Genomic DNA, 15997 nt, shown 5'->3' with positions numbered 1-15997 from the left:
CACATTTTTTTCAAGTTCGCTCAATTGCTGCTCTATCTGTGTAATTTGCAGCTTTAGAAGAGCGCCAACGTACCTTTTTGACAGGACTACTTGATGCTGTTATGAAATATGAAGTTGATGTTTGGAAAGAATGCAGACGTTGTTTTGACTCAATTTCCCCTTATATTTATGTACAACTTCACTGAATGTATTTTCTTCCTTTATTTACTGTGAAACTATATCAAGTTTGTAAGACAAATTTACAATCTATCATTGTATCATAGCTGATACCAGTGAGATTTAAGTTGTATTTCATATCACTGTACATAAGTAGGCCAAGCTAGAGTTGTGCGAGCTGTTTCCCCTCTGGGACAGGAGGTAGTGTGTCATATAAAGTCTCCATTTCTGCTTCTCCTCCAAGTTCACTCGAAGCATCAGGACAGTCACAGAGGTAGAGACTATGCATGACAACACGATTCGCTGGCCTCGAGGAAAAATAGCAGTTCTCCTGCCAATCTCAGTCACTGTCATCCAAGTTCAACCTGTACTTTGAGATGCTTGATGCATATGGCCTCTGGGGTCTCCTGAAACGATTGTTGCGCTGTTCATTTATTGTTTCCGCTTTCTCACATGTGGTTTCTCTGAAGGTGATTGGAGACATGGAAGTTGTGGACAATTCATCCAGGATGGTGCCATGCGCGGGTCAGAGCTCTGCCAGCCGGAGAGAGGACAAGGAAGGTGCGCCACACCAGCCAAGGAAACGGAAGAAACTATTTGGGCGTGAGTTACATTTGAAAGCAGACATCGGTTGTCTCACACACATGTAACCTTTTTACATGAGCAAACCTTTGCTACTTGGTGTTTGTTTAGCAGAATTTACACAGTTTCATCAGGTGTTTCGTTCCCTCAGGGTCCCATCGTGTTGAGCCGGTAGGAGGAAGCGGGTGTGGCTCCAGTTTTGCACTGCAAGAACTCCACCAATGAGATCAAAGCAAAGGAACAAAAAGTTGGACCCTAATGTAAGTCACCTGATCATCCTCTTGTCTTTAAGTCTCTACAATATACTGTTGTTTCATTCTTGAATATGTGAATAATTTAGGACTGGTGTGGTTGTATATTAAAAACTGAACTTTAATTCTTAATCTAAAAACGCTGTGTTGCTGCCATCGGGTGGAAAACATGGTATTAATTATCTAAATACTTTTCAACAGCTTCCTCAGTAGTAAAAAATGTGTGTGAGTACTGTGTGTTTGTGGTGCACCATACTTTTCAGTGACAAAAAAGAAAATGCATAAATTTCCCACGTTAAAATTTTCAGGGTCGTGATACATTTGAGTTTCTACTAGAACATGTTTACTTGCTTTAATTTTTTTTAAAAAAGCTACATTTTAGCACTTGTCTCTTAAAGCCCCCCACAAAAGCTCAGTCTGCTTTGATTGGTCAGCATTTCCAGGTCTTCAGCATGAGCAATCTCAGCATATTTGCACTGTCACTGCAGCAGGGAATCACTGTAATTTCTGCCTTAATACAGAATAGTTGCGACATCACAACTTCACGCAAGTCCTGACGGCTCATTTATCGTCACAGTCTTTGAAGTTTTCAAACTTCCACCATATTTATATCGCACCTATACCTACTTTATAATAAAAAAAGATAGGAAAATCTGAGTTTTACAATATGGGACCTTAATATAGCCAAAAAACTATATGATGGAAGGTTGACTCATCAGAATAAAAGGAGCCAATAACAGTGGTGTGAATTATATTGTTCTAGCATCCCTCAGTCAGTAAACATAAATAGTGTGTATGATCTATTTGTGACCTAATAAACAATGTTCAGCAACACTTCTAATGGATGCAGGTCGTTAGGTGTTCAGCGCTGCTTCAACACAATGAAAAATGAAGATTCTAAAAGTCACTAATCAGAACACGAGTGATAAAATATCAATATTGGCCTCACATTAAGCAGGATAATATTCAGGCCAGCTTGATTTGTATTGAATATGTGTCTGCTAGCCGGTGCTCAGTGTAATGAAGTGGCTCACAAATCAGGCCATAATGGCTGCCTACTTACACATATTGCTTAATTAAAGGTTGTGAGCTTATTAGCATGTGTCTCTGGCACAGGGCGCGGGGAGATGGGAATCGGGGGGCTGATGTCGTTGAGGGCCAGGCTTTAAAGGTTTTATAGATAGCTAACCTATCATACTAAAGCTGTAGCCCCCCTCCCTAAAATCGTATCTTAATAACCTGTCATTTTCATTGATGATGATTCGCCTTTATGGGCAGCCATTACAGATCAAGTTCTGGGTCTTGTTGGATGGCGATGGCGGCCATTCGTGCTCGTCATTATCAGGAACATACCTTACTTTGGCCTTGTAGTTGCTCCTCACCTCCATGTTTAAACCATTATGGCCTCAGGGGGGCGTGGCGCACACTGCATATGGACACACACACACTCTCTCACACGCACTTAACATCTCTGTTTCTGATCCTCAGAGCTCTAATAGAGACATTGGCTTTCTCAGCCTAAAGATTTAAAAGAAATTGTGACATTTTTTAGATTTATCGCTTCATGAGATAAAATTAGCAAAGCACAACATGTCGGCATGATTTACAGGAAATTCATTGATTGTTTATCTCCAGTGTGTGCAAACGCTCAACAGATAATGACATTTTGTTTAATTTGGAGTATTTTCAGCATTGGCAGGATGTGTTAGACTCTCGTGCTGCATCCTGCCCTTCTGTCTGCCTTTGACACTCGCCAGAACCTATAGAGCTAATGCGCTCCAATTAGAGATCACTCCATTAACAGTGACAGTGCTACACCCCCCAATTCAATCAGCCCCCTAATGAACATTAAGCAGAGACGCTGCCTCTCAGAGATGACAGGAAGCTCTTCTCTTTCTCCATTTGTCCTACTTTACTACCTCACTCTCTATCTATATTTTTCTCATCCTCTTACCCACCTCTCTTGTTTTTCTACTTTCTCTGTATGTCTCGCTTGAATACTACAGTATATGTGCAACATGACTCAGAATCAACACAGCATTAATAATGCTTTGGTTTGTTTTAATACCTTGATATGAACCAATTTTTTTTTTTTTGTATCCTTTTTTCTCTCTCGTGTGATGTTTTCTGAGAGTATCGCCAACTTTTCAGTTCATCATCATCAAAACAATGCCCTCTGCAATATTTTCCAACTGGGCGCAGAAGGTGCAGATACAGCGGGGGCAAAAGGTATTTCAACGGTTCAAATATTTGATTGTTAATGACAAACACCATTTCACCACAATTTAAATTTCAAATTGATCCCTGGGAGCAATTATTTCTGGGGGAGAGAAAACACGCCGCTAGGTCTCTTCTCCGCACATTTGCTGATTTAAGTTAAAAGAAAACCTTTTTGCAGAGCTATCATAAGGGAGCTGCAACTTTTTGAAGTAAGTGCCTGCATCTGCTTAGAGCCAGCCCAACCTGAGGATGTTGCTGGAGAGTGAGAGAAGAGAGAGGGGGGAAAAATAAAACATAAAAAGAAAAAAATAACACTTTGTCTAATTCTATATTTATGTAGCCCTCAGCTTGAGGTGTTCACATAAAACAGTTTGTATTCAGAAGTGCTGCGGTGATCGTTATGCTGCACGTTGAGATCGGCAACTCTTCGGGCACGGTTGGCGGGTGCAGCTCAGCCTGATTCATTTGAATTAAAGTTACCAACTAAATAAAAGGGATTCAAATTCCCACTTTTGCTGCTTTGTATTTTTTTTTCAAACCGTTTCTGATTGTTTTTTTTTAAAAGGCAACCACTTATGCATTTCTTTTGATGCAGAACTTTATACATTTACTGTCTTTGCTTTAACATTACATGTCTGTATTTTCTTTTTACCCATCTTCATTTTTGGCAGCTTTTTTGTTTGATGTTGAATTGTAATTACGTCTTGTAAGGAGTGGTAAGAGCTGTAAGAGCTTGGTGTTCTGATGCTTTTTTGATCGGAGAAAACACAGAGAAATATCCATCAGTGAAGTCTCACAACATCCAGCTTAAATGTCTTTACCTTAAATGTATGTTCACTACTATGTATGTTCACACTACCTAAGAAAAATATCTTAAGTAAAAAATCAAAGTATAACTTTTTCATTCCACCTGTTTCTTAACATACATCATTAAAAAAAAATTAAATGGTGTAAACTTTGCCATTTGGACTGTAAATAAATTGTATGTTACAAGGCTCTCCTCATTATGATAGATTTTATTTGACAAATTTATACAAAGAAAACTCATTTCAACTGTAGGATAAGGCCAAATTAGTTACATCTGTTCACCATCTACTGCTCCTCTCTTCTGTGACATAAATTCTTGTTGGCCCCAAATACGCATTACCTGCAACACCAGTGTTTTACGGTGGCATTTATATCACTGTGGTAGGACAATAATATGCAAAACAGATATACATTCCAGACCTCCGTCAGGTTTCTCTGCCCAAGCTGTATTCTTCTCCACTGACCCCGAACATGATTTCCTGGTGCTTAAGCCGTGGAAAACACACACGGTCGGGGTGTGCGGAGATGTCAACATCGTGCCATATTTCTGTGGCATCTGGATAGATCATGTGCCTCTGTGCACACATATTTATTTATTTTTTCTCTTCCAGAGCAGTGTCAGGGAGGCAGATGTCCTGCTCACAGGAAAAATAATTTGTGGTGAAAAAAAAAAAAAATCAGGGAGGGGAGGTGGAGGGGAAAAATATATGAATATGCAAATCTTGTCACAGTGTGGAACCTTGTAATGAGTGGGAAATGTTGTCGCCATCTTTCATTATGCAGAGGTCATTGCTTAATGCCAGGCAGCTGGGCACAGCTTCTTCTCTCTTCACCCCCCAACCTCTCCTGTCATCTCACAACAACTTGAACCAAACTATAGCCTGGCACGAAGCAACACAGAGGTCATGGACACACACACACACACATGGAGAGACACACACATTCCATAGACAAAACACCTGCATGCTGCTGACAGAAAACCATTTAGCTTCAGTTTTGTTTATTCTTTTTTGTCACTTTAAAGTATTAAGAATATTCCAAAAAAACATACTCACTGGATATATAAAGATGCACTGTTACTCTTAGCTCCGTTGTAAATATATACTACACACATCACTAACCACAGACTGCATGTTGCGTTCAGGGGACCTTTGCATATAGAACCTCATCGGCTCTGAGAAAACACAAAGTGAGATGATTAAAAAAATTGACTCAATGATGAACAATCCACATGATAGAATTTCTATAGATGCTTGTGTGAGAGTTTTACTTTTATTTGAAAGTTCAAAAGTAGGCACAGCCAGCGCTGATCATACCGTAGTTGTTGTTCCTCGCTTCCCTTTTGATCAAACCCTTTCGTGTGTTGTAGATTGCTGAGACAGCTCGCTGCTGCTCTGTCTCCTCTTGCAACAGCTTTCCTGAAATTTCCGCTGGCGTCTGCCCGACATTGAGCTATGGGGCTAATCATTAGGTAAACCCGTCTTCCCTCTCTCTCATGCACTCTTCAAATAATCCTGGGTTTGAATGCTAAAAATGTAATGAACTTCACGGTTCATTGTGTCTGACATTGCTTAATTAATGGGTGCATTTAAAGTACATAGGGCCCCAGTAATTGATTTATATGCATGATTTGCACATACAGCTGTTGGTTCCTGTAGGAGACTCATCACTCAAAAAGTGGCCGTGCTGATGATAGGCTGGCTAGGTAATATGAGGATGTTCTGTCGGCAGATCCAGCCTTGAGAAAACAAGACCAATTTATGTATTAGCATATTTTCCTTTGGGATTTTCAAGAACTACTTCAATTTTAACTTGGGCATTTTTACACCATATTTTCAGACTCAGTCCGGCAACCTTTTTTGATACGGAGACCTTTTGCCCCCTGTAGTCTAATTGAATAAAATGACAAAATACATTTGAGAGTCTATTTTCATGAGGCTATGCCTGATAAGGAGTTATTTTCCTGCCACACAGAGCAATTAAACCTCCTCACGCCAGCACAGTGCTTCGGCTTGGCTGTCTCTCTATCTGTCTATCTGCCTGGTCGCTTTCCACACAGACAGCTTGTGTTATTGCACCTGCCAGGACGGAGCTGGACACTGGCATCGCCAACAAGACTGCCAAGTCCCTCTTTGGATCTGTGACCTAAGGTACACATCATGCATTGGACGTATTGTGGGTTTCAGTCTGGCTTGAAAACACACATTCCTCCTCCCGAATGAATGCTCTTTATTTGTTTGATTCATAGAATAGAAGCACTGTGTGCAGCTTCGTTGCTCGTGCACTGTGCAAGGTGCTGGAGAGCTAAACTAGATCCTCTGTGCTACTGCAACCGTGCATGTGTGCATCAGACCACACCGATTATTCATTATGTAACCAGACACAGTGTGCAGTATGAAATTACCATGATGCAGGTTGTTTTGGCTGAACATCCTAATTCAGCAGAAGACATTCTGGATCGTAGTTATGAGAAAACACTTTGAAACTCTCTATTGGATGATTGATAATAAGATGGTAATTTGGATGGTGGTAATTTGTGTAGGAACTATAGATTATACCTAAAGCAGCAGATTTACTCTATCGGGTATCATGAAGGCCAGGCACTTTTTGATTGGATCTTTTGGATCCAGTAGCCAGATAATTTCTCTGCGTCTTATCTGTGACACTCAAATCTTAGCTATATGTACAGGTCAAAATGTGTGCTAGATTATTGGCCAACCTGTAGCACACTCTTTTAAGCAAGTCACAATGAGAGCGTGCTTAGAGTTGCTGACAGTATCTCTTCTAAATTCTCTTCTAAATCCTCATCTGTTTCATAACAACTTCTTCCCTCCAGTAGGCGATGTAGAAGCCGTACGATTAAACTGGCAGGCGGAAGAATTCTTTACACATCAGTCTATGCAAGGGGCGCCCAAGCTTTTTCTCTTGGAGGGCCAAAACTGAAACTGATGCTGAAATGTTTGGCCACGGGCCACAAGCAAACACCTATTGAACTGTATTGTTTTGTTAAGATGCAAAATAGTACTAGGATCCCAAGTTCCCTTGATTGAAATACCTTTTGGCCATGTGCCATTGTCTCTGCCGCTCCATTTTTTTCTTACTTACTCAAACGTACTACCTGCGCAAGTGTATCTCTACCCGCTATGCTCAGATATTTTAAAAATACCTTCTTTTTTTTTAATAATTAGGGATCCTACAATTTAGGTATTTTTATCTCAGTGCCTGCCCCACTTTGGGCAGCCCTGCTCTATCCTGGTGTAAACTGATAATAAAATTGAATTATATAGGGCGTAGATATAAAGTGACTATTTCGTTTGCAAACATCAGAGCCTTGACATGAGTATTTGTTCTGTAAACTGTCATGTTATAAATTTATTTATTTCTCTTTTTTTCCCCATTTGTTTTATTTTTAACTTTCCATAGTAATAAATAGTTCACAGTGAGTACCATAATGAATTTCTATTTCACCTCTGTTGAATTGAGGTGATGTGAAAAATTAAGAGTTAAATATCTGGCAGCCTGGGTGAATAAAATGCAGATTAACTAATTGTGCCATTAGATGTATGTGAGGAAAATGTGTTCTGTTTTGTAATGTGGGCAAACAGACCCTTTAAAATACCAGTCTTGTGGACCTAATTATTGTTGAAAGCTCCAGTTTTTCTTAATGCTGAGCCAACACCTTTGCAGTGTTAGCATTTAGCCTTCATTGACCGCGGCCTTTATGCTTAGTCCAGGCATACACGGCGTGGTTATAATTATTGTTTTCTGTGGAGATCTGGAGGTCGCTGGCCCCTAACCATTATTTGGTTTTGGACAGACCCTCTGTGGAGCTCAGATCAATCTCTCACCTAGAGAACATTCTAGCATATTTCTATCACCAGCATATTGATTTTTCCATGAGCAGGGGCCCCCGTTGTGTGTGTGAGGTGTTTTCATGCACGGCACATAGGAGGATGCAGCCTGCAGCGTGCGCAAACACACACGCTTGCATGCTCTGTACACGGGCTGACACAAACAAACAGACACAGGTGCAAACACACAAACACACACACACACACACACTCACACACTTTTCATTTATTCATTTCTGTAGACACCCATAGGCATTTCTGTGCGTAAAATGCACGCATTGGCATATTTAGTGGCTTTAGATCTCAAACACACACTTGCGCATACACACATACACTCCTTGTTAAAGCAGACACCAAGTGAACCATGTCCTCTCTGGGGCCAAGTGTCTCGCGTTCTTTATTACACACACTAATCAATACAGACTGGCCTGGTGTTGAGGCCTGCCATCTTTCCATCTTTCCTCTGCGGCCTCCTTCTCTCCCCCCCTCATCCCTCCTTCCCATCACTCATCTCTCCCGTTCCTTCCTTTCTTTTATCCATCCATCCTTCTGTCTCTCCACCCCTGAATTCTATCCATCATCCTTTTTCCTTTTACCTTCCAACCATCACTTCATCCATACGATTGTTTTGGTCCGCAGCATCGCTTTGATTCAGAGAGAAAGGGGATGAAAGAGAGAAAATGTGTGTGTGTGTGGGTGTGAGAGAGAGAGAAAGAAAGAGAGAGAGAGAGAGAGAAAGAGGCAGCATTATTGTCATCTATAACATGGCCGGACAGGGGTGGGTGATTTGGATTTAAATAATGTATTAGATTTCCGGAGCTACCATCCACAATGCTTCACAACACTATGAAACATAATAACTTAAAGGTACGCACGTGTGTGTTTGTGTTTGTGTGTGAAGGTGAGAGAGAGAGAGAGAGGCGTACTATATGAAATTGCATGTCTTTTAGATGCAAATTGAGTTGCGTGTAAAATGGTTTGATGCAGACTGATCGGGTCAAATTGTATTCCCGCTGTTGTTTAGCAATAAAGAAAAGAGTCTTTTATTGTCCAAGTGTGTTACAAACACACACAAAGTCAGGCTGCAGAGTGGAATTGGAGCTGAGGGCTTTGGCATCGGTGCTGTGAGACAAAAGAGGTGGCCGGGCAGAGCGGTGGGGAGGGAGGGAGGGGGATAAAAGATTGTGCTGGAATTTGTCTAAAGCCAATAATCATTCTGGTACAGAAGAGGAGTACTATATCAGAGCGCCAAATCAATATCACATTACTTTGAGTATGGGAGTATATACAAGACTCATCAAATTGATTATTTTTGATGCTACAATGGCAGTTTCATTTGCTGGGGCCCTCGACAACAACTACTGTTCAATTACTGCGGCTGTGTGTGAATTGAAAAAAAAAAACAAAACAAGACAAATGGATATTTATTTGACTAAAATAAAGCCTTGCCTGGAATAGAAATGAGGAATGGTATGTCACAGTCAAGCTCTGGTTAAAAGATGACTTGTTTCATCGGACATTGAAATTTCATGAATATATTTTCCAAGGGGCCTGGAAAAACAGAATTTATCATGAAGTTTGTACAGGCCATAATGTCACAGCAAAGATTAGTCAATTTCCTAATGTATTGTGCGTGTTAAGCATATGCTTCTTGGTGGTTGTAGACAGACTGCCATGGCTTATATTGTTGGACAAAAATGTTATTTGGGCAGTGGCAGATCTTCCTATGGGCAACATGGAAATAAATAAATAAATAAATAATAATTAAATTAAATGACTAAACAATCAGAACTAACGTTAAAAAACAAAAAAAAAAAAAAATTAATAAAAAATAAGGAAAATGGGGAAGTAAGGAATAAAGGCAAAAGCCATCTGGGATGTAGTACAAAAAAAGTAGTTTTTTAAATTTATTTTATTTTTCTAGTTCTTGTTAGTTACAATGAATACATAAGATTAAAAAATGATAATAAAATGAAATTAATAATAATAATAATACATTTGGGGTGTGTGTATAGATATAGTGGATGGTTTTAAGTCATCCAAACAAAGTAATATAATTTATTATATTATTATTATATTTATAATTTATTTTTTAGTAATATATTTTATTTTTATTAATAATCAGTAAAGGCCTGCATCAGATGTTTTCAGTTTCATCTCCAATTCGAACTCTTTTTATTCAGGTTGGAGCGGTCAGACCCTAAAAAAGTTCTTTCTGTAAGTAACATCAGCCCAATTGTTGCTAAGATCGGCCTCCACCAATGAACTCCTTCTCCTAATGGCTCTAAGTCTTCAATATGGGGCCATCAGGAGAGACAAGGCGCAGCGGCTCCTTGGATGATTAAAAAGTCATTTCCTTAACTGTCCTCCTAGGATTTGCGAGGGTTTTTTTTTTTGTAAGAAAACATTAAATTGCTCCAATCAAGCATAAACGTCTCCTGCTTGTGGTGTAATTTGTACTGCTGTTCGCGTGGTGGGCGCTTATTTGTCATCCTTTTCCTTTGGCGCTTTTCCCAACCGCCTTGATCAACAATTAATGGTTGAAATTGCTTCCTTGTTACTTATGGCTGTGGAGACAGATGCGGCAATGCAAGAAAAAAAGAAAGATAGTTTAATTGAACAGCAGAAATGTGTTAAGATTAGTTCAACTTTATTCATACAGTATCAAACTCATTCCTACTTGTCCTTTTACTTTTTCCTGATAGCTTTGTAGTGTGCTCTAACAGCATGATACATTCTGTTCTTACAGAAATACAGTATCACAACAGCAGCAGCCCACTTTTTCTTTCCTGTCCACTCTATTCTGTTCCCCTCTACCTCTCCTGCTCTTCTGTCTCTCTCTCCCCCACTCTGTTCTTTTGCACAATGACCTTTAGTGCTCTTTCCTTCATTGCGGGGACAGGCCCGGGCCTGGCATCTGATAGAATCAATATTCTATTATGATAGTGCGTGGAGCGTGTGGGGCTTTACAACTCCGCTGTAATAGTCTCTCTATTTCATCCCGTGGCAGCCATGGCCTGAGGGATCATCCAGGCTTCTCCAGGCTCTATGCTCCCAGCATCGCCCCATTTCCATTAACGTCGCAGGCCTCTGCCTACCAGGGGACAATCTGTGTGACCGATGGATGGGGTTGAGAAAGAGTCCAGCCCGGGTGCAATGTGTGTCAATAGACTGTGTAATAGCTAGACCTGGGTGAAATGTTAGTTAAATGGCTTTCTAGTTTTAAAAAGAAACAAGGGGGGTACTTGTGCTATTTCTCTCATGTTTTTCTCAGTGCTTTTTTCCACCATTAGATCTCCCTGGAGGTGAAATCAAGTAATATGTGAAAACATCAATGACTGACACTGTAAAATCTGACAGTGGATCTTATTTAAAATAATCTTGGAAACAGATTGCTTTGGCAAAGGAGTTAATATAACTATTGAATTTAATTTATTTTTAAGCGGGCGACAGTGGATGGATGGAGTATATATAATTGCAAGGTTTACTTAAAATTTAGCCCTAATTACTTGATTTTGTGAAGTTGTTGCAACGACGGAAAGTGGAATTACCTTGTTCTTTATAAGTGTTGGCAACTTCAGTAAACCAAGTTAGTCTGATTTAGCTGGAGATCTGCAAGTTCTTTTTGTTTTGTTTTCTTTTTTTTCTTGTTTTATATGTTAAACAATATACAAAAATGTTTGTCAAGTTTGTGACCAGCAGAATACAGATGTATAGCACATTTAACTTGGTTTACTAAAAAACTTTGCCAGAACTTTGAAAAATTAATTTACTTAAACTTGTCAATTCTAAGTTGCAACAATTTCTAAATTTTAAGGAAACTTAACAGTAAGATACAAAGTAAACATAAATTAAGACTAATAGTTGCATATACTTACATTGCTCAAGGCAGTCAGTGTCTTAGATTTGTTTAAGTAAAATCAACTTGTCAAGTTTTACAGTGTGATAGGTGGGAGATATCCACCAACATGAGGATGTTACCTCACGGGAAATTCTTTGATAAATTGACAAAACACAATCTTCCTCCCTGGTGTTTGTTTTTCTACACAGACAGCAAGGGAGTGAATTTAAAAACACAAAAATGTGCAAAAAGCCCCCCCCCCCCCGCACAACACTCTATGTCTAGCATGTAAAACAGTTGTTGATTAGCAGAGTGTACTAGCATGGAGGGAGTGCTAAAGTGAAATGTTAAGCTATTAGAGATCATGGCACCAGGCAGACCCCCATAAAAGATTCATGCCATTACAGCTGCCTTTCTCGAATAATTAACTAATGTGAGTATTTTACTCAGCCAAACTCAGTTACGCTTTAAAAATCCTTTCATTTAAATGTCATTTGGGCGTGGAGTTTAGATGTGAATTCTTAATCTCGGGTAATAAACATTATGAGGTTAACAGGGCGCGCTGATGGTGTCGTCCTGAGAGGCTTCCATCAAACCTGCGTTAGAATCCATTCCACTCTAAAATGTCAGCATTTGCTGTAAAATACATTACAGTTTCTCTTTGTCGAGGAGTTGTTGGAATGCATAACATTTGTAAAGTCACAGAAGTCAAGAACAGGCCCTGTAAAGCTTATGGTCAGTGCAGACGTGCCCCAGCACTCACATCTTTTGGAGAATACCTGCAGTTTTTTTTTTTCATCCTCCTTTAGTCCCATTTACTCCTGATGTATGTCTTTCTCTCCCGCGGAGGAGTCGTCTCTGACAGCATTCATGTCCCTCATTCCCCTAAACTCCACCCCGACCTCTCCATTTGATTGAGCGTTGGGCGACTGGAGGTGTGTGATGAGGCCCTGCTCGTCTCATATTCATCATGATGTAACCGTGAGCAACCCGGATCTAAATTACCTTCGTCTGGCATCATTCCAGCACATGCTATAAATGAGGTAATCGTCCTTGACTATAAAATTTGCATTTTCAAGACTTAATTGCTATCATTACATTTTTTGCGTAATTCTATTAATTTAACAGAATGGGGGATCAGAGGCTTTTTTATGGTTATAATTTGCAGTAAAACAATGCATTCGCAAAGTAGAAAAAAAAGTCTTGAGTAGAAAAGGGGTGAGTGGAGGATCAGGACCACTCTGGCCTCTCATCATGAATTTCTATTATCCGTTTGCATTTTAAAAATGTTGAAAAAACTAGCCCACACATAAAAAAACTTCCACTAAAATGCAGTCAGACACAAGGATGTGTGTTTGTGTGGACCAGCATGAAAAGCTCTCTTGGGTTGCAGACAGGAAATGCATCAATTATATCCCATCATCACATTGTGTGGGCTAACTGAAGCTTGGGTCTTAATAATGTGGGGCCGGGCTCTATTTTTGCCACTCTTTTTTAAATTTCGCCTGCCTCCTTTGTGTACATATGTACATGATGTCAGCTGTGCTCAGTAGTGCCGTCCCCAAATAGTATGGTGGAGAGCACGGAGGATGACATGGAACAACGGAGCCATCAACTCCCATTTATACTTCCTGCAGTGACCTTGCCACAGATGTCTACGAGGTTCAGAAGTGCGCCAAGCTAAGTGCCAACAACATTCTGCAACCCGCTGCACTTCCTCGCACTCTGCTGACCTTAAAAGTGTGGCCTCAATTTGGGGGAAGGCTGGAAACACACACAAGCATTCTGCTCTTCCTTCTCTTTTGCACTTCTATTGCAATGCCCTACTTTTATCACACACCGACTGTTCACAATTTGGATTTCACTAAAATGAAGGTACTTTTACTGCAGATGCTGCAAATAAACGACAGTAACAGATTTTCAGATTTGTCTCAGTGGTGTTAGATTTAGCCAGGAAACAGCAACACTGACTAGTTTTACATGCACACTAATATTCCAGTGTTACCCTGAATATGACCACTATTTTGAATTTAATACGGGTCATGTAAACAGCTTATTTCGTTTGGATATTCTCAGTGTAGTGGAGGGTACACACGGGTTAATAGGGTATACCCACCTGTTTTTCTGGCCGTTAACATAACCATCTGTCAAAAAGCCATTGTAATATATAAGAAAGTATACCCACTTCCTTCATTGTAACCCACTTGTCTACCTTGTAGTACACCCACCTCATCAACTACCACTACACCACTGGAAATTCTGAATTAGGCCTTTTCTCGAATGCAGCATTTTTTGAGGGATATGCCGGGATTATTTAGGTTTTAGGAGCTTTTTATGGACGTGCATACAGCACAGTTGGGATATGTGTCTCGACTTGAGTTTTTTCTGCAATTTGTGAAAAGCCCATATTTCTGGTTGGGAGAAGAAACACACCTACTTTTAAACATTATGAAAGACTTTGATTTTAAAAGATTTTTGGATATGTGCAATGATTGCAATGCTGAACTTTTCAAGACGATGTATGAAGGAGTGAAAAAGGCTCTCTTGATGATGCAAGGGGCAGCTGTAGGTCAAGAGGTAGAGCGGGTCATCAACTGATCGGAAGATCGGTGGTTTGATCCCTTGCTCCTTCAGTCCATAGTAGTGTTGAAGTATTTATTTGGGAGAAATGGACCTGAAATTGTGGTGTGTGAGTGCATGTGAATGTATATCTAATGAGCAGGTGACACCTTGTGTGGTGTATGAATGTGTGTGTGAATGGGTGAATGTGGCATGTAGTGTAAAAAGCTCTTTAAGCAATTGGAAGTCTAAAAATGCGCTATACAAATTAAAGTCCATTTATCAAATACACTAAATGTGGCTCCAGCTGTTCCACTTTTCCATATTTTGACGTGATAAACAACATGTTAAAACATGTTTCTTGGAGTACACACAGCTGCGTGTAAACTGAATTACTTGTGGAATTTTCCTTAGCCATGTAAACAGCTTAATACAATTATTCTCCCAGTAGAAAAAAGGACTAAAAAATGAATATTTTGTACATGTAAACATAGTCGCTGACAGGACACCTAAAAGAGCTTATTCTTATTATATAATATTTCACTATTTTCAAAAACACTACATGCTGAAACTCATACATATGCAGCTGTTACTTCATCATCCATGTTTACATGGTGTAAATTAAATCCATGGTCACATTATGGTACACCCCCCTCCAAGCCAAAGCCCGCAATCCTATTATTATTCCTCAAACTTGTACAAAATTTGTGGCACAACTTTCCTGATCGATAAATAGTTGGCCGACACAATGAATACATTTAATGTTTGTAACTTTTAAAAATGCACCAGTAGCTCAATAAAATAGTAGATACATAAATAAATCCCCTTAAGGCATTACATGGCTGTGGAGCCTCAATGTTTAAATGTTTGACAACAATGCAGCCAAAAACATAAGCAGCAGGCCCAGAGGATGAATTAATTTTTTTAGGGCTTTACCTCTAAAACAAACTGCCCTTCAGCCCAGGTGCACATTATCATGCTCCATGTATATTGCAAAAATAGAACTAAGCTATTTAAAAGTCTGCTCCATACTGATTTAGAGTAAATCCAAGATTTAAATAATATTTAATTCAACAATTGTAAGAATTAAGTGCAAAGGTCACATTTTTGGACAATCTAGCATGTGTCAACAGTACAGCATGTTACTTCTTTAGAACAAAATAATCAATACTTGTGAAAATGGACAACAGTTTCCTAAAGCTATACAGTACTGTAGGAGTATGAGAGCCTTTCTTCCCTTCCTCTCTTTCTCCTATGTACCACTCATACTGACTTCTGCTGACACTGACCAGGTGGCGTCGTCACAATGGCTCTCCATGGTGCCTTCAAACGGGAAGCAGGTATGGCCTGACACTCCAGCCTCAATGCTTAACGTAGCGGCGGAGAAACACTGAGCTTTGTTTTTGACCGTGTCAAGCGACATCAGCTCAAGCTCCGGTGTGAGGCGTAGAGGACCGTTTTTTTCATGGGTCTCCGTTTCAGCATCTTAGGTGTTAGTGTGTGTTCTATCTCAATTGCAGACATGGTTTGGAGAAGCTGTCAGGTACGTACGTACTGTACATACCTGAGCACTACTGACAGGGGCACTTTAGTGTGTGAGTGTGTGTGTGTGTAAGAGAGGAGGGGTGACTCACCTCTGGACAGTGCTTCATGGCGAAGTCACAAGCCCAAGCCTTAGTTCACAATAATTTATCCCACAGAGAGGCAAAAGATGGATGCATTTTTAAAAA

At 39.9% G+C, this 15997-nt stretch overlaps 1 protein-coding gene across 1 annotated transcript in view; it reads left to right on the top strand.

The window, feature by feature from the left end:
* ofcc1 (orofacial cleft 1 candidate 1) overlaps positions 1-15997 on the top strand; it is a 137250-nt gene that overhangs the window by 79415 nt on the left and 41838 nt on the right. Inside the window, exons 21-22 of the mRNA XM_088072344.1 lie at positions 627-759; positions 890-998. Of these exons, the coding sequence (XP_087928470.1) occupies positions 627-759; positions 890-963 (207 nt within the window). The 3' untranslated portion in view covers positions 964-998. The remainder of the gene's footprint in view (positions 1-626; positions 760-889; positions 999-15997) is intronic.

The sequence above is a fragment of the Plectropomus leopardus genome, chromosome 21, assembly GCF_026936395.1.
Source record: "Plectropomus leopardus strain MGB_pleo_1.0 chromosome 21, ASM2693639v1, whole genome shotgun sequence".
NCBI lineage: Eukaryota > Metazoa > Chordata > Actinopteri > Perciformes > Serranidae > Plectropomus > Plectropomus leopardus.
The sequence above is the reverse complement of the archived record's forward strand: the minus strand, read 5'-3'. Positions and strand labels throughout refer to the sequence as shown.